General features: G+C 40.9%; 1 protein-coding gene across 2 annotated transcripts in view; it reads left to right on the top strand.

Moving 5' to 3' along the window:
• The window catches only part of LOC147210234 (plexin-A1-like), a 198,101-nt gene that overhangs the window by 103,443 nt on the left and 74,608 nt on the right, over window positions 1-20,050 (top strand). For both annotated transcript variants that reach the window (XM_086107232.1, XM_086107240.1), the window contains exons 5-8: window positions 10,377-10,477; window positions 11,199-11,322; window positions 12,334-12,487; window positions 12,888-12,987. In XM_086107232.1, coding sequence (XP_085963358.1) covers window positions 10,377-10,477; window positions 11,199-11,322; window positions 12,334-12,487; window positions 12,888-12,987 — 479 coding nt within the window. The remainder of the gene's footprint in view (window positions 1-10,376; window positions 10,478-11,198; window positions 11,323-12,333; window positions 12,488-12,887; window positions 12,988-20,050) is intronic.

The following is a 20,050-nucleotide window of genomic DNA, read 5'->3' on the forward strand; positions in this document are numbered from 1 at the left end:
CTGAAGGGAGTAGCTGGAAAAGGTGGTGGGCAGGGTGCGGGGGGTCCAGTAGGATTTTCCGTGCCCTTGTCTTGGTTCTTGAGGTGAGCTCAAACTTTTTCCACACTCTAATTTTCAGAAGCATTAAAAACACAGACGGGATGAAAATCAAAACCAAAACAGTTGAGATTATAAATCTCACCAATGTCATTGAATTTGATTCAAATAAGCATCCTGTATTGCAAAGCTTGCATTGCTCAGCACTTCTCTCAGCTGTGAAGTCATTCATCTTCCAAGTGTTCCCATAGGTTCCCTCTTATTTGCTGTTATTTACATGATAGCGATTGGTTCTTGGCACCAGATAAGTCATTTTCAATTATTCAAGCCAAGTGTTTTACTTTTAATGAGCACCAATATGTCTACTGCATTTATGTGAGTGTTAGCACTGCAACTGTGGGGAAGATAGGATAAAAGCCTTGTAAAAAAAACAAAAACCCACAATGCCTGCATGGAAAGATGGACCACAGTGATACACTAATGTAAGCGTCACGATGCATAAGTGCGACGTACAGTCTACATATATGCATGTATGATCCTCTTTGACCCTTGCAAGAAGAGACTTAATGAGAAGAGTTAAAGGAATCTCTTTGTGAAGCACATAATTGCAGTTCCTCTCTAAAGGTTGAACACTGACGATGTTCACAATCGTTCTCAGAAACCGAGCAGTGAGTGTGCGTGCCATAGAGTATAAAGGTGGAACAATATAATCGGTTTGTTGGATTTCCTTTTGTAATTCTTCTTTTGCGTGATTTCTTTATTTCGTTTTCGGTCTACACTAGAGTTCAGGAGTAAGCGTTGTCCCGTTGGAATATAAGGTCTCACGCTCCGACTTAATGCATTCAACATGAAAGGGCACGAAAAAGCCTTCCTGGCCTGCTGATTTGGAGCATTGTCTGCCCCTGAGGCTTTTGGACTGCAATGTTAAATAATATGGCCTAGTTTGACAGTGGTGACCAAGCCCGTTGCTGTTGACGATATTTCAGTTTCTGAAGGGGATTCCAACTGAAATAGCTGAATGATCTGACCGTCAGTTTACGTAAGCCTTTAACATTTATTTCGGTGGTTGTGGCTCAGGATGGGCGAGCACCGATACCAACCTTATATTTTGGTATCGGGGACTCGCGGAGACTGCCGATACGAGTAACCCATACTGAAAGTGAAAAAAAAAATCTGACATTGATAATAGTTGGTGCTATGCTCCAGCAGTTTGACACGTCGGCAAATCATATCTGCATCAGAAAGATTTTGCTCGCAATATTTTGTCATTGTGTCATATGAAATGTACAAGCAGTATCGATAGTCGGTATCTGTGCGCACTCAACGAGTGAATGCTCGTACCTGTTATCGGTCTGAAAATAAGAAGTGGTAGATGTGGTGAACACCCTGGACTGGTCGCCATTTTAATGCAGGGCACATGTAGACAAAAAAGATATTCATACTCACATTTAACCCAAAGGACAATAGAGAGTCTTCAGTGACCCAGAGATGCTTTTGAGGTGTGGGAGGAAGCTAAAGTATTTATAGAAAAGCCACGCAAGCATTGAGAGGCTCCCACCGGTGCCTGGATTTGAACCCCAACCTCCAAAATATGTGGTGGATGTGCCAACTACTCTGCCACTCAATTACAAGAAAACTTAGCATTCCTGTTCCCATGTGATGCTTTACCACACAAAAACATGATGCATTTATTATGACTTTCAAAAAAGATCATCTAAAGGTGCCTGCACGTCTGAATGCACATTCGGTAATATTATCTTGCCGCCTTGACCGGAACAAAACTCTCATATTTCGAAAGGTAAACCGGTGACTTTTGCTGTTAAGATCATTGGTTTAGATGAAAAAAAAAATTGGTTGTATTAAAATGCAGATTTCAATCATTCATACTCTACTGCAAAATTCATATCAGGTCTGAGATCAAATAAAATAGAGCCGAGCCGGAATTGCAACGTCAGTGGGACAGATTATTATTTAAGCAAACAAAGGACTATTTGATATGTGTCGCTTTTATCTCTCGCAACAAATCAGAGTCCGTGCACACGGACCACGCAAGTCTTCTCCAAACATGTTCAGACTCTCTTCGCTCACTTTTCTACTGTTGTATTCTACCAAAATCAGCTTTATATTATGTACGTTCCGCTTGAGTGAGAGTTAAATAATTTCTAATGAACACAACTTCCTTGCGTTCTCACAAATCGGTTTATTACTTTACAAGTTGTGCCGTTCACCGCTGTTAAGCGTCAAACTTGTCTGTTCACCCTTTGGACGTCGGTTGAGGGGAATCTTGTCACCGCAACGAAAAGCAGCTCTATTCACGTTGTATACTCAGCCCCTCTTTTATTATTGTACATTGTGCTGAACATCCAAAACAAACACATAGACCGAAGTTCCATTCCTGGTCGAAGGGGAACAATCGCTCTTTATCTTTCTTTACAAGCTTACGCAGCTAAAATCCATCCATCCATTTTCTGTTCCGCTTATACTCACAAGGGTCACGGGGCGTGCTGGAGGATATCCCGGCCATCTTATGGGGAACTGGTGGCCAGCCAGGGCACACATAGACAAACAACCATCCGTGCTCACAGTCACACCTAGGGACAATTGAACAATGTTCAATCAGCCTGCCACGCATGTTTCTGAAATGTGGGAGGAAACCGTAGTACACGGAGAAAATCCAGCTGAAGTATCCCCCCCGCCCCCTCCCCCAAAAAATCTTGAGCTCAAAGTCTCTATTTTTGTGTGATTTTAAAGGACTTCACCCCCCCCCCCCTTTAAAATGGTATTACTGTTGTATGATCGCAATTCGACCTTCCTTCACTGTAGTGAGGTCAAATAGAAATGGCTCCTATCATGCCTACCACAAGAGTCAGTCTTTAGCATCTCAAAGCGTATAGACAATCATCTTTTTTTTTCCCATCCGCCCTCCTTCTCCTGCTCCTCCTCTTTCCAGCCCGTCTCTCTCCGTGTTGAATAATAGAAATGCCAAGTGATGAGAGCTCAAACATAAAAAAGCCCATTTCCCAGCTTGACAGAGCAATTTACCTTTCCCCATATTCACTCGCTCACATAATTAAAAGTGTTGGATTGGACTATCTTTGTCCCAGAGGTGACTCTCTTTTTCTACACTTGCACACACCCACACCCACACACACACGCACACAGAGGGGGGAGATAACATAAGAGCGCCTGCTTTGTGACGAAGGACATTTTTGATGAGCTAATGCAAGACTTACATCTGGTTATCTTTGTCTTACACATATTTTTACAATGCTCAAACATTGTTTATTTGTCACCTACAGTCAATTCAGTGACATCACATTTTTTACCTCAGAAAGAATGAAGAAAGGCTTGAGTCAATTTGGCCACTGCGGTCACTCTGACATTTCATGTTCCGATTGTACTTATCGAACAAAATGCATTTTTTATCACGTCATAATCGCCTTCAGTAGTTAATGTTGCCGATGCAGAAACGTTTCCTCGGACTCTGCGTGCTTCCATGAACGACATCATCCGATTCGTCATCAACCTGACAGCTTGCAATATATTGATTTCCAGTGTACATTACCGTCTTCTCATGTAATCACCAGTCATCATTTCACTGGATGTGTCCTCATGAAAAAAAAAGGAAATTGTTTTTTAAAAAAAAAAATTTTCCCTCAATGTGAGCACCACAGCCCCTGCGTGATCATTCATATGCACGTGCGGCATCACCTTCCAACGAGAATGCATTCAAAACACATATTACTATATTTCATTGTAATGCTTTTAAAATATTAAAACATTTATTGACAAGGAATAAACTCGCCAAATGATATAATGATTGTAAAAGACTGCAGCCGAGTGAACTAATTAACGCGAAGGGCAAGGTCATGCCTCTTTTTCTTGTAAAACCGATTCATGAGGCGACCTCTTGGCAGCTCATGGCGTCACCTCTTCCTCCGTGGGGATGGGCAGACGGTGACATCACGGGTTGATGATGATGCACCTCCGTCGATCAATTTGGACTCGCCTTCGGAAACGCATGTAGACGTGCAACACTGCACGATGGAGAAATGCTAAGCCTGGCACCGCATTAGAGAGGCTTCATATTCAATTCACTCAGCGTTTACTGCACTTCGAGGTCAGTGGGGCGAAATGCACCCAATTTCGTTATAAAATCATCCTCTTTAGTGTTTTGTCAACTTTGAAGTTGTTTTAAAAAAAAAGAAAAAGGGGACAAAGCAGTGAACAGGCGCGAATGATGTGAGGACGCGGAAATGTTTTCTCAGTGCCCTTGGTCCTCCTGGCTAATTGGTGTTTTGAGTTGGAAAATGCCGTCTCACACAGTTTTATGAGTTTTGTCGAATATTGTCTCGCAATGAGGTGATCTCCTGTTTAAATATAGCACTGTTAAAGCAGATAGTAATATAATTGACAAAGTGTCTTCCCACAGCAGAGCCATACAAGGCTGCTTCTTCTTTTCGGTGACTGTATTATTCAAACCTGATTTTCACCATGCTGCATGAACCAAGATGAATGGTGTCCAGGAACTGAAAACAAAACAGTTGGTGCAAAACGGTTACTGGCTATTCGTTGGCTGAATTGACATTGCTGTACATGTTTCGAGTGACACAATTCTGAATTATTGTTGCCAAGTGGTACATTTCTCATCAAATGCACCACATAAAACCCTCAAGTAGGAATCCGGCCGGCAAATTCTGCCGATTCAACTGCAACATAATTGGAGAGACTGCATGGATTCACCCTATCACTGCCATGATGACCTCATGTTACAAACTTGTTCATAAATTGAGGTCATGCTTCCCATTGTAATGAATGGAGTTGCAACTAACCCGTTCCAGTCCCAAAACATACCCATCAATTTTCTGAACCGCTTATCCTCACAAGGGTCGCGGGCATGTTGGATCCTATCCCAACAGCGGGGTACACCCCTGAACTAGTTGCCAGTCAATTGCCTTACATTACATTAAAGCAAATTATGTGTAAAGTAGAAATATGGTATGTGAGATGTGCATAGATCACTCAATCACAATCATCTGTAGTGTGTTGAAGAACACACAACCAATTTGTTTCAGATAGCTTGAGCCAGTCCAGGTCAACTTAACCATATGTAACATTTCATATTATATTATTTTTTAATCTTGTGTTCTTCCGTTTGTTTCCGTCAACACTTGTGCACATGCATGTGTTTGTGATAAGCATGATGCTAACCTATTCAATTATTTTAAGAACATTTTTAGCACATATCATGCTGCATGATTCACGCGCAAACGCCTGTAAACTCAGTAGTCACTGTATTTAGGATGAAAAAGAGAGAGAGAGAGAGAGATGATCAGAATTTGATTTGTGAGGCAGTCAAAGACAGTGCGATGTCTTCATAGAATTGAGAGAAATGACGTGACTCGGATGGAAACAAGAAAATGTGCTGAAGTGTGTAATTGAAACAAGCAGAGAAAGAACACCAAGATTGAGTAATTGCATTGCTTTTATAGAATTAATACAGTAGAAATGATGTTATTCCTGCCAAGCAAAGGGGGTTTTATTGGATTTGGTCACAATCTGCTCAGTCTGTAGAGGATTTGTTTTCGAAAGGGGTTCAGGTGGTGATTTTCTTCAATATTTCTCACGCGATTGTTTGAAGGACCGAACCATGTTATCATCTTATAGCCTAGTTTTCATTTAGGGTTAAAATAAGACTTCCAAACTTTTTCCCACTGCGGCCTTGATGGGCGGACATAACTAATACCGGATTAGATGTCGGCCCAAGATGGAATAGTGATGGAGAGATCCTCTCATCAAGAGACAGCCATTTTGTCTGCGTCCACCAAGGTTGTCTCTGCCCGTGTCGACTTTTGATCTATGGCTTCATTTGGCATGTTTTTCGGTGTAACTGGACAAAAGACAGATGGTAGCTGAAGATGAACACAAAGAAAGAGGGGATGACAAGAAATTGCATGGAATGAAGGAAACTTTAACATTTCGGGAAAGTCATTCAGATCTATGGAATATGTTTCAGTAGCCAGGGTCGGACTGGCCGTTGGGCATGGCAGCTACATGCTTGGTGGGTGGCCATCTTTAGTGGCTGATATAGTGCAATTATTCCATTTCAAAAAAATATTTTTTTATTTTTTGCCATTAATTCATTTTATACCTGCCCAGGAGGCGGGTCCACAATTGAAATTGAGGGGCCCATTTGGCCATTTTCAAAGTAGACATTAAATTGAACCAATCAATATCATTGGCAGGGCTACAGTGCAGTCTGTAGGAGCACTGCCCAGGGGGCACATCTTAATGCCCACTGGAGCAGAATATGTCTTTTAGGTTTAAAAAAAAAAAAAAGATTTGATTCTTACAGCCAGTGTTAAAAATCCATTCACTTCACATCATAGCAAGCAGTCAACATGGCTGAAAAGTCATTGTTTATCATACAATCCACAGTCATGGTTACATGATATAAAATGAGATGTATTCCTAGAATCTGTCCAGCTTTACTTGACACATGATGACACATCGATATTTATTCGCATAAACAATATTTTTAAATATACCAATAACCTCCTTAACCCTAAAAGATGCCTCGTCACATACACACAGTTGTATGAACATGCTGGCCACAAAATACACACTATCGCTAAATAACAACAGTCATTTTTCTACTATCTGTTGCGTTTTTGTTTGTATGGAAATCTTGGTGTTGTTACCTCACAGAAGCCATTCATCTTTTTTTTTTTTATGGGGCAGATATGGCAATTATATTTCAGCCACTGGACTGTATGTGCTGCACATGGGGACTGAGCCATTCAACCCAATCACATTTCTCTTTTGCATCTCCGCCATCCATCCACCGGTGCAATCGTTCATTGCTCTTTCCCGTCCTCCCTTCCAGCACTGAAAAGATTAATCCCTCTATCATGAACCCAAACAAGAGAGGCTCACATGAAGCTGTTTTGTATTTCAAATAATTATCACAGGTCTCAAACTGCTGCGGGATGTTCATCGCACCAATGGTGTCATTCTCTATATCCACGGCTACCTTATTTTCTAATCCTCATTTTCTTTCCACTCCCCTTCTTCCGCTGTCCACAAATAAATGTCTTTGCTGTAGCAAATGGGCCTGGGATGGAAATGCCATATTTGATTCCACAATGGTGGTTCATATTTACTCTGGTACGACACAAGGCTCGCGCTTTCCCTTCCTGTTATGTGTTTTCTCAAACTCAATGAAAGAACCATTTCATCACCCACCCGCCAGTCGCTGAATCTCATTGTATTCCATTCTCTTTCTTTTGCTATTGTGCTTGAATGTTTTTTTTTTTTTTTTGGATTCTCTCTCCTCCCTCTCTCAGACTGTAATACTAACATGCTATTTGTGTAATGACAGTAATCTGGTGCCATTTGGTGTGCTGTGAAAAGGGACATGTTGGTAATGGTTGTATTATAATAGTTATCAGGCGCGGGTCACTATGAATCCGCTGTAAGCTATTGTGTTCACACTCTTCAGTATGAGCATGAGAAGGATGCATTAGTGACATTTACTTGAGATATGTGTTGTTTGTGTAAAAGCTCTCAATGGATATTGATGTAAAAGCCCAATACACGATTTGTAAAATGTACCTTCTATTTGTCATGAAAAGATTTTCTTTTTGTCTTCGTTCACTTTTTTTTAGATACATGTAGTGAACGTATTTATTTTAAAACTACAATCTCTTTAATTTCACCGATTGCCGTTGCAAAATTTGAGACATATAAATTAAGACGCTTCAGATTTGTATTTTTGTTTGAAAGTTACTGACATCTACATTTACTGGGCAATTTATCAGATTAACTTTCACAATCTATTAAAATTCCAAACACGAGGTTAATCAAAACATGTGCATTATTGTGGCAATAGTGTTGAAATGCAGTGCATCTTCCACACAGCTGTTTCTAATGTTCTTTTTTTTCACATGCCTTTGTTACAGAAAGCAAACAAACTAAGACAAGAAATAATATTGTATAAGAAACAGTAAGTAAGTAAACCTACGCTTAGATTATTATTTCTCTCTTTTATTCTTTTTTAAATTTTTTTTTTTTTTAATATAGCTCCCGTGGTTGATCATTTTGTAGTGTGTGGCTGTACCGAATAGTAACATGATGTGACCAGCATTATTATTAACAGGTCAAGTGAGAGAAATCTGGAGTGAGGGTAATTCAATGTATTTTCTTTCAATGCCATGAGTTGCCTTCCTCAATATTTTCTGTCTGTTTTCTGTCAGGAAAAAAAAACGATTTATTTCCATATTAATTAGAATGTGGGACCATTGGTAGCATAGTTATTCACAATGCTGATGTTCATGCAGCAAATATGAAGTCAGTGTGCTGTTCCGTATCACCTCGTGACTGGCTAGCGATCCACATTTTCAGTCTACCTAGATGTTGACCGTGATGTGACTCCAAATGGGACATGTAGCATCAAAAATGGATGGCTGGGAGGATGGTTCAGATGGTGCCAAGTCAGTGTTTGTTTTATCTGACTTGGCACATAAAACAATCAGCTAACCCAAAAGGTAATGGACACAGTTGAAAGCTCGTGGAATGAAACAGAAGAAACGCCTTGATCAACTGAAAAGAAAAAAAACAACAACAACAACAATTTTTCAAACTGCTTTATGCTCCACAAGATGTGCATGCAGGTCCTGAGATTCTGGCACTCCACCTACTGTCATCCAAAGTAAGAGCCACATAGCTGCAATAGAACAAGATAGTTTGCCAGACTATGCTTTGTGCTTGTTGGCAGAATTATGTTGGAACACAAGGAGCTTCCCCTAATTGTCCCCAAATTACTTGAAAGGGGGAAAATTGGAAAAACCTTTTGTCACAATATTTCTATCTAAATGGATCTATGGATGACCTTTGTAACACACAAGGTGAATTTCGAGAAACCATGTTATAGGGCAAAGACAACATGACGAAATGGAGTTTCCCCCAAAGCATCGTCTTGCCTTCTGTCTCCTTTAGTGGACATTTATTTGGCTGCTGTTTGAGAGGCAGGTCTCTTTACACAGTTTTGATATGATGTCATTGTTAATACCCAAGATCTCAGGACTCCTCGCAGAAATCATTCATCCTTCATCTTATCATAGACATGGAGAAACACGGATGCCAGTCAGTCGAGATCTGCTTGACGAAATGAGTAATCGGTCTAGCTATGTTGTCCAGTGTACAGCAGCGTTGTTTTGTATGGCATCCGTGAGAATTGAGTCAACATTTTCTTCTTGCTGTGAGTTATGTTCAGAGGATGGCCTTATCTATGTGCAGGATTCATTTCAATAACTGGCTGCAAAGTCAAATGTTTGACCATTTGCATTCGGACATTGTAAATTGTTTTCAAGGTTCAATACACTGAGCAGAAGATATTTTCTGAGACCTTGGTTGGATCAAACAGGAGTAGTCGAAGCAGTAACAGGAGTAGAAGATCCCACAAGAAATCCTACTACTGTGACTTCAGCAGTCAGAGTTCATGGACAACCCATGGTGTTAACAATATGGGCTCTATATTTGTGTCCAGTACAAGTCTGGTGTGACGCACGAACGAAATATGCGCCATAGCAGGCTACACCAAGTGTTGACATTTTCGCATAGAAACGGTCTGTTTGCGTCGTTGTGGGTGTGAACACAGCCGACTTGATCCGCTGACTTGATACTCTGTTGCCATATTTATGAATGGAATACAAAGACTACCACCACATTTATCCACAGACCTCGGAATAGGTTTTCCTGAGCCTCGATCAAATTTCCCAAACTCTCCTTAGACTACCTGCGGCGGTACTTATATGTCGCTCCAGCACATGTAAAGTTCAGTCTACTTTCAGTCATCAAAATCTCAGGTGTGCCGAGGCTTATCAAAGAAAATGCCCTTCATGGTACGCCAGAACGCAATGCGTGGTGCAAACCTTGGTCGAGGTCTGCACTTAACCAAGTTTGTCAGAAAAATCCTTGGTCTTAGACTCCTTAATAGAAACAACGTGTTCTTGGGTCTGAAAAATAAGTCCTTAGTTGCATAATATGACTGGGAGATATCTGTGTAAGCATACCATTTTAATCAGTGTGTGTTTACATAAGTTGGAGTCAGCAGGTCTCCCCCTCTAGCTTACTTTACAAATATGCAGTGGTAAGATGTTGTAAGCAGCCGCCTCCGCAACCGTTTATCTCTGATGGTCACAGTGGACTTGTTCTTTTAATCTCAGTGTACAGGCAGAGACCCTGTTGGGCACTTCCTTTTTACACTCGATAGAAAAACCCAGAAGTTTTGTGATGTTTTCCATCGGGAACTGTTAAGCACGTGTGTATCTTACTCCCAGGTTACACGAGTACCCGTGGAGAGCTGTGAGCAGTACGCTTCCTGCGGAGCTTGTCTGGGATCGGGGGACCCTCACTGTGGCTGGTGTGTGCTACACAACGTGTAAGTGTACGCATCGGCATTGAGTTGTATGTAATGGAAAATGGCACATTACTTAATGTAATGTGCCATTTGATCAATCCTGTTTTTATTCATAAAGAAACATCGCATGTCATATTACTGTATATCATTGCTGATTAAAGCATCACCACTGCTGGTCATGCGTGATTTATAGAGTTATACTATGGATGTGTATTTTCTCTGAAGTCTTTTACCGCCTATGCCACAACAAAAGAAAATTTAAAAAAAAGATACCACTGAATGATTTTGAATTCATGTTGTCACAAAGCCAGGGAAATTAAACACGCCTGAATTGACATAACATACATATCAAAACAAGCATGCTAATCCTAAACAAGGTCATTAACATGTAATTTGATTTGAAAACATTTGTGGCCAACCATTCTCTTTGCTTCCTTGCAACATAAACCGTTTAAACAGCCGTGTAGTCCCCACTAGACCTTTTAGGTGGGAGAAGCAGGATTTGTATTAGACCAATAGTAAAATAAACGACACAATCCACCTCAATTGTTAATATCGGTTTATATCCTGCGAATATGAAAATCCTCTTCTTAAGATATACCTAAACCCCCGAAGTGATGCATCTTGTGCCTGTCCTATTCAGACCCTACCAATTTTTAAGGGATATTTACTTTGATCAGAATATCTTGTGATTAGCTTGCAGTTTATATGAACAAGCACACGTTTCATTCTTCTCTCATAGATGTTCGAGAAAGGATCACTGCGAGCGGGCGGAGGAACCACAGCGTTTCACCACGAGAGTGGATCAGTGTGTCCGACTCTCTGTCCAACCCGACACCATCTCGGTCACCATGTCCGAAGTGCAGGTATAATGTCTTGCAGTATCTGTGGGGTTGTGAAAACTAGGACAAGGACATGTACTTTCGGTGCAGGCAACAGACTTTTATGTGATCGTTATAAGAAATCGTACAAAAAGTAATTTGCCTTCTATATTTGATGCATTCAAATTTCTGATCAATATTATGGACGATGGAGTCACGGTGCATCCACCTGACTTTGATATTTCTGCATGTTTACGGACTCGCAATTATTTAGGTGGCAGTGGAAGAAGTACAGTACAATCATGGCGATCTCGCTACCTGACCGTTTTTTGCAACTTCAAAAAGGAATGGGTCTAGACACCGCAGAGATCTACTTCCACGACAATAGATCGGCACTTGCTTTGCATAATCAGAGAAATCCTAAATGGGGTGCGGTCGTTTTTTCTCCCGTGTCTCGCAATCATGCGAGGGTTTTTTTCCCCCCGCCCCTCAGGCCACATTGTCAAAATTGTTACATGATGGTTGGACATTATAAATCAACCCAAAAACCTAATGCACTAAAAACGAAATCGGTAAAGGTGGGGGGGGAAAACAAAAACAAATGAAGGCCATTTAGACAGACAATGCCATATAAGTTAGTTGTCTTTTTTTTAAACACCTCCATTTTCATTTTATTTTGTAAAGGAAAGGTTTTTTTTTTTTAGAATATTAGTGAACTATAATAAACTTGGAAACCCTCTCACCCTGTTTGTTTGCGAAATCAAGATTTGAGATTTGCTTAAATAAAAAGACAAATCCAAAGTCCAGAGGAGTCATTCGGGCAAAAATTTCAAGAAGCTGAGTCTGTGCCTATTCAGAGACTCTATTGTATTTATTATTTACCTAACCAAACAGCTGTGTAGATAATGGTTAGAACAACAGGACTTGGTCGATACAGAGCCAAACTTTCCTTAAACATAAAGGCTCAAACTTGTCTGCTGTTTCTGGAAGTTTTCCATCATCCAAGCTCAATACATGTTTAATTGTATTTTTTACCCAAACATTTCCTCCTCCCAGTTGGTACTTCAGACCCAAAATGTGCCCAGTCTGTCTGCCGGAGTAAACTGCTCTTTTGAAGACTACGTTGAAACAGAAGGACGCATCTACGGTGGCCGGATCTTCTGCTTGTCCCCCTCTGCAAAGGAGGTGGCTCCCATCACGCACAACCAAGGTAATCAAAGTCTCAAGGGCCACAACTGTGGAATAGGTTTTCAGAAATATTCCTTTGATAAATATTTGGGTTTGAGAATGTTTCTTGCATGCCATTCTTTGTATATCAGAACACCATACAAATCTAAAAAGGTAAAATGAAATTCTATTGAATCAGCTGGAGTCTTTGGAGCAGAAACGCACTCAATGTGAAAATGTCAACTATGCAAACGTGGAAACAAACTGTGCAATGAGGCACTTAACATTTCTAAATATATTAACTCAGATTTGACATTAATGAAAGGTTCATGAAACAGTTCGCACACACTTACTGGAGTGCAAATGTCAGATGTAAATAAAGGAATATTGCTGATTGAACACGTCATAAAACGCATGGCTATTTCTCTAACTCTGACTCGTAGGTGACCGGCGTGTAATAAAACTGTACCTGAGGTCAAAGGAGACAGGGAAGACGTTTGCCAGTGTGGACTTTATCTTCTACAACTGCAGTGTCCACCGATCGTAAGTTGTCGTTTAATTTTTTTTGTATATAATGCATTTGTGAACACAGAAATCAAACACGGATGCAGACCAAAACCCCGTATCGGGGTGGTCTCTACATACATTCTCAACACGGTTGTGTTGTGGTGACGAAGCAAAACAACATCTGCTTTAATCAATAAATAAATCAGGTTGGACTATAAATGACCAGGGGTACTCAACTGATTAAACGGTTTATTTTGCCCGCAATGTCTTCAGTTAAGCAGGTTGTGATACGGACAAAACAGCACATTTTATTTAGACCAATAATGCAAATCCACCAGCTAATTCAGTCAACAAAATGCAGATGAAAAAAATACTCATTCTCATGACGCATTTCAGGCATACGCAGCATACCTGCTGCGGTTGGTGTCCATGAAGGTGAACAATATAATGCTGATTTAGACTAGGATTATTAGCCTTAGTGGAGGTCTGGCATCATTTGTGCAGCAAGAAGGTGAGTTGTGCAAGGCATTGATCCAAGTCCATTGCAATTCTTTCTGGAAAGCAACAGAGCCTGCAAATAACGGATCATGATAACGAGTGAATAGAACAATGTGTGACCTCTGCTTATTCATTATTGGTTTTCAGGTCATTTCTACAAATCAATGCGTTAATTACATTTCATGCAATGATAAGACTACTGATGGGTGAAGTGATAAATCAATCCCAAACCATGCAAAACTAAGACGTGCAGTCAAACTTGGTTGCCAACAAATGCTCCCTAATCTTTTCGAAGTATATTTACTTCTCCCATCCAAATATACATTTTTGGTTTTCTGCTATGACATAGCCAATTTGAGGGTGGTAGTATTAGTGTCGTGTTAGATTAGGCCACTGTGGCACACCTAATGAAATGGATGACTTGAGTATTTCTGCGATATCACTGTGGACCTTTGTTATTTATAGTGCTTTTAGCGCGCATACGAGTTGAATGCAGTAAAGATGGTGAAGTCACACATTCTCACATGGGCCAAGGAGAGTCGCCCACCCCCCCTACCCACCCGATGTGAGCGTGGCTAAAATAATATCAGAACAAACAAGCATTTTGGATAGAGACCTTCCGCATCTGGCAGAAAAAGGCTCCATGGCCGTGTACTCGAACTTCTTGGCTTCTATTAAATAGTTCAATTGACAATATACAATATACAGTCTTCTGGTAGTTAATACTACTATAAGATAAGATAAGATAAGATAAGATATCCGTTATTTGTCCCGCAATGGGGAAATTTACAGTCAGAGTTCAGAAAGGAAAACACTGGGTAGGGAGAGGGGGGAAAAAAAAACCACGCTCGAACTACCCTCTTCTGAGAATAATTTAAGTCCAGGATAAAAATATAAGTATAAGTATAAATATAAATATAAGTAAGCATTTAAGATAAACTGACCTGCGAAAGTTCCTGGAGAACTATTCAATTTCCTCATGCTCACTGTTTTCATGTTGGTGGATTGTATACTTTCTCGTTCTTATCCTATCTTAGCCACACCCACGTAGGGGGCAACTTTGCCAAGCTGATGTGGCAAGGTGTGACTGGATTCAATTCGGAAGTGTTCCTTAGATAAGGAACGTTATAGTACCGTATTTTCTGCACTATAAGGTGCTTCGGATTGTAAGGCGCACCTTCAATCAATGGCCGATTTTAAAACTGTTTTCATGTATAGGGTGCACTGCATTATAAGGCGCATAGAATAGACACTGCAATAATGGCTGCGGTTGTGAGCTGCAACTACGAGATGGTGCTACGCTAAACGGAGCTTTATTTATATAGTCTGCACTGCAGCCGTAACAATGAGAACTAGTCACAAACACGGACATGAAACATATAAATACAAATGGCATTACAAAACAATAACTGAAAAACAAAAGTTATGAAGACACTTGATTCAACAAAAAGTCACGCAAACCTTGTGGGCTCATCCACAAGGGGATAAATATCTTTAGTAGTCTTGCTTGTCTCCTTCTTCCTTCATTTGGTCAGTAGTTAACTATGCTCTTGGTATTATCTTCGTTTCATAATGGCTGCGCAGAGCTCACAAAGTAGTCGAACAGAACCCTTTTAGGCTACAATTGGTTCCTGCTCATTGTCACCACTAGATGGCATAGGAACACTAACAAGGAAACAACCGAGTGAGGAATATCAAGAGAGTTACAGTCTCTGTATAATAGGCATATCGGATTATAGGCTTTAAGGAACGCCTTATAATTCGGAAAATACGGTAAGTGGAAAGGTCAGAGTGATATAACGGCCCAGTTCAAGTAACCGATCGATAATAAATATGCAGTGAACAAGGCCTAATCTAACGATAGCAAGTGTATGCCAACTAAAGAAATTTGCTTCCAGAATTATTCTTCGTAACTTGTTTTTCTTGTGGTATGGAAGTGTGTGTATCCCTAAATTGAAGAATGCAATCTCGCGGAGACAGATGGATAGTAAATGTTCTTATTTGAACTGGCCTGCAAGATTAAGGGGAAATAAAAATGAATAAAATTTCATGGACTCATGACTCCAGGCTGCTCCAGTGTGTGACTTCCGCTGTAGTGTTGTCATTGCATCCTTGACTGCGTAATGCCTCAATGCTAGAATTAGTATGTGCGCCTCATTTTTGTTTCCCCTATCAAGCAAGAATAAACTATAAACTATTCATCTAAAACCATTGGGGGACAGAAATTTGTCTTTGGCTGGGCTCATACATTAATAAAAATGAGAAAGACAAAAGTACACGGTACAGCACACCGAATTCAAAGAAACAAAGAAACTACCAACTGATACTGAAAGAATGACCAAAGCAATCATTGAGTATCATACAAACAATGATATTTTGAAGACGTTGGGCTCTATTTTCATTGACTGCGCAGCTGCACTCACGCATAAAAACAGTTTTGTTTTTTTTGTACCGCGACCAGCCTTGTTGTACTTGTTTGGGAATTTCGTTCACCTCTCTGCAGCCTGTGAAGGTCTGCTTTCAATTCTCTATAAACATACTTTGCACACCTTGACCTGGCACAGGAGCAGAGCAAATCAGTTTCTAATTTAGAGTGCACCTCATGCTAAACTTGTGCTCAACCTGAAAATAAAGATGTTATAAGCACACTGATACACTTGCACAATTACAAAAAACAAAACAACAACAAAAATCAAGATTAATAAAAGCCCTCCCAGCAACAAAAAAAAAACAAGCCAAAAAAAACCGCATATATGTATGTCTAGATATGACATTGTGGTAGTGTATAACTATTTCTATGTGATGAATTGCATGTATTATTAACCTTATGCCATGCAGTATCATACCCAAGCATACCTCTTCTCGTCTTGCTCCAGACGTGAAACGGGTCCTGCTCTCTATCTTCTCCATGACTCCATTCTTCCCCAGATAGCTATGATTTCATCCCTGCCTTTTCCACCTTTCCCTCATCTCGTCCCTCCTTTTCCTGACCACGACCCCTCTTAGCCATCCTCCCCACACTTCACTTTTCCTGTCCCTCTCTCGTTCATCAAGCCTATTTCATTGCCTGCACTCTGCTCTTGGCCCTGCATATATCTGCATAGTAATTGGCCAATAATTAGCTTGAGCTGGTCTGTCTGTGCAGCATAATGGAGTGAGCTTGGTGAAAGGGCTCACCTGTGCCTCTCGTCCAGGCCGCGAGGCCGAGCTGAATCTTTGATCCGTTTAGTCAGAGCTTTTTGTTGTTTGTTGTAGCTTACTGTATATGCATTTTCTTTTCCTCCTTTGACACTGCCCCCTTAGGACTCCCGTGGCATCGTTAACCTACAGTGAAGTCACTTCCGCAGCAGCAGTAACATAAAACCACATATTATACAACCCCCCAGCCGCTCCCCTCCCTCTCGTATCAGCTTGCTACTTTTAATCTTTGACCTCGCCTGTAGGAAGCCTGGCACAGAGGCCGCAGCACTCAGTGGTAGATAATGGAGTTCCCCTCCCCATGGGCATGAGGAGGATGAGAGCGCACAGGCTCACAAAAGCAGACGCACAACATCTGACGAGCAACGGCGGGCGCGCACGTGCATCAGGCTCAGATGCGGAGCAGCCTGCGGGCTAGCGAGCAACCCGGCGGGGCTGGTGCGTGGGCTCCACACAAGACAAACTCGAGCACACATTCGCCGGTGTGTGATGCATTGCACATGAACAGGTGCGCACTCAGAAGTCCCTCAAAGAGACAGAAGGCACTAAGTTGGCACAGCAAAGGATGCTGCTGGCTATTTACCCAGCCTTTGACAATATTAGACATTTGTATTAACAAGAAGCTTTGTGTAGTTTAATTGAGCATGCGGGAGGAGGAATATTGCATGTTTTAAAAGGAAGAGAGGGAAAAAAAACAATAGCGAGTGCCATGCGGGGAAAGACTGGGATGAGCAGGAAATTCCCCTTTTGAGAAACACAGTCTGAAAAAAATAGAAATGGCATACAACACAAAAATGTTTTTGGGGCACCTACACCAGATGAGTTAAATAGGACAATTTTTTTTTTTTTAAATTCAGAATTAAAAAGAAAATCTCAAAGAATGGAATCAAAGTACTATGCCAGGATATTATAATGTGTATTAGGCTAATTGGCATCAAAGGAACAAAAATAATAGTCATAAAAGTGTTTAAAAAAATTTAACCACTGTTAAGTGTAACACGGTAAAACTTAAAGATGAATGCATGAAGAGGTGATGCAATACTGATTGATGTACAGTATTTATTGTTGTCAAGAACATGGTGGTGAGGGACCTTGAAAAGCAGGCAGGAGGGAGGAGCAGGGTGAACTTATAAACAAACTATATTAACCAAGACACTGAGAAAACAACATCCAGAACAAAGTCCTGAAAACAACAAGAATCCAAAGTACAAATAAAAGCCGCAAAAACAAAGTGAAAGCAACACAAACAAAAATCCGTGGCAGTAAAGCAGTAAACACTAATCAACAAAAGCAATGACAGCGACAGAAACAATGACCCGATACTGAGTGGCCTCGCCGGGAGTCCTTTTAACAGACAACCTACTAATGACACAACGACCAACAGGTGTGCTACTGTAGGAGGAGCCCTACAGTGCCACCTGTTGGAACCAAACAGCTCAACCATGACAATTGTCATGTCAAGGGGAAAAAGAAGTTACCCAATGTTGATCGTAAAAGAAGAAAACAATGCACTCTTATTTTATCAGTAGAGTTCACATGGGAGTCGCATCACAGATACACACATGATCATGCGTAAAAGTCACATCAGCCTCTCTGCCTCCAATGGCATCCGGCATTCGCAAATGTCACCAAAAGACGGTTTACACTCTCAATGTAAAATTCAAAAACAGTAAAGTTTGACAACCAGTCAGGCATGTGGCCTTTGGTATCACTGAAGTACTTGAAATGTGCGTTCCCTCAACACCTCTTGTTCAGGTTCGTACTTCATTTGAAATAAATGGTACAAATGAACACCCCGAAAATGTTGGGGTCCACCGCATTTGAATATGAAAAGGCTGAAAAGTGAAAAGAATGTCGAAAGAGGGGGCCCACACTCAACAACCACCCAACATCTGTGTGTCAAGAAAAACCCCCAATTTTGTGCCTCCTTTGAGAACGATGCAAGCTTTGGTATACTTACGTGATGTTTTGTACTGGCATCTGTTTAGGAAGTTCCCTGCAGTTACACAAGCATAAAGTCCTTCCTTTCTTGCTAGCGCTCCATTTTCCACTATGTGTGACCTGCTTTAATTAAACTGGGGTTTGAGACCATCATACTCGCTTCTTTTGGACTTCAGTGTGACAAGATGCAATAATATCTTATAATGACTCTCAGTCCCCCGCTGAGAATCTTCTCATTTTCTTCTATAGCTGAAGAGCTGAGAGCTAAATGCACCATTTCATGACTGCTTTGGATCCTCATTAGACAATGTCTAGTTTGAGTGTGTATCACACCTATTTGGATGTCTTTCTCATGAGACTTTTGCAGCAATTCCTTCGAAAAGTAATAATCCGAACAGTGCACAATGGCCATTTTGACCTCCACCAATAAAGTCCCATTTTTGTGTTGGTGGATTTATTCATACACAGTAGTTTGAATCAAATCAGCCAAGTCAATACATTTTTGTGCGATCTTATTAGCAAAGCTGAAATACACATTCATTCAAAGAAACAAAAGGGCAGTAAAGCGGCCGATGTGACTCAAACAGCAGTTGAAAAGTTGTCGTCGACGTGTCAAAACATACTTGGCGACGGGGTTCGGCAGTATTGTGACCAAAAATAATCGCGGGAGGGCTGCCCATGATGCCATGGCCCATCCCGTAAACGCACCAGCCATCTGGGAAAATAAATACAGTCATACCTCGGTTTTCGACCATAATCTGTAAGGCTGTTCGAAAAGCGATTTGTTCGAAATCCGAAACTATTTAATTAGCCCATGATTAGAGGCTAATACACTTTGCGGAAATAACAAAAAAACAGTAAGATTTACAGAAATCACAACAAACATGTCTGCTCACAATACAATACAATACAATACAATACAATACAATACAATACAATACAATACATGCTGATTTATATAGCGCTTTCACAACAGACATTATATGAGGAAGCGTCACTTTCTTGTGTGAGGAAGCCGTGAGGAGTCGAGTGGCATATTCGGGGTTGTTCAGTTTGGTCCAAAACCGGTTTTCGGTCATAATCCGAGGCGTGAAAATATCAAATTTTCTGGTCGAAATCCAATTTGGTCGATAACAGAGACATTCGAAAACCGAGGTTTGACTGTACGTCTTCCTTGAAATTCCGAATGGGATAGCTGTGCAAGCAATTCAAAATATTTGTATTATTGATTCTCACCACAGAAAATGAGCTCGGAGAGGATGAAAAAGTGTTTGACTTGACTCTGTTGCTTAGGCCTTGTAAATAGTGGCGTTGACTGCGGGGCGGGGGCTTATTGACTCTCATGTAGCAGTATACTTAGCAAGAGCCAGTTGTCCAAACCATTAACAGCTCCACCCGAGGACGCCAGTATCGCGGTGACCCAGAGGAATCCTGTTCTGTCAATGCAGGTGACATGTTGTGC

The sequence above is a fragment of the Hippocampus guttulatus genome, chromosome 1 (assembly GCF_054856545.1).
Source record: "Hippocampus guttulatus isolate MCC_2025c chromosome 1, RoL_Hgut_1.0, whole genome shotgun sequence".
Lineage (NCBI taxonomy): Eukaryota > Metazoa > Chordata > Actinopteri > Syngnathiformes > Syngnathidae > Hippocampus > Hippocampus guttulatus.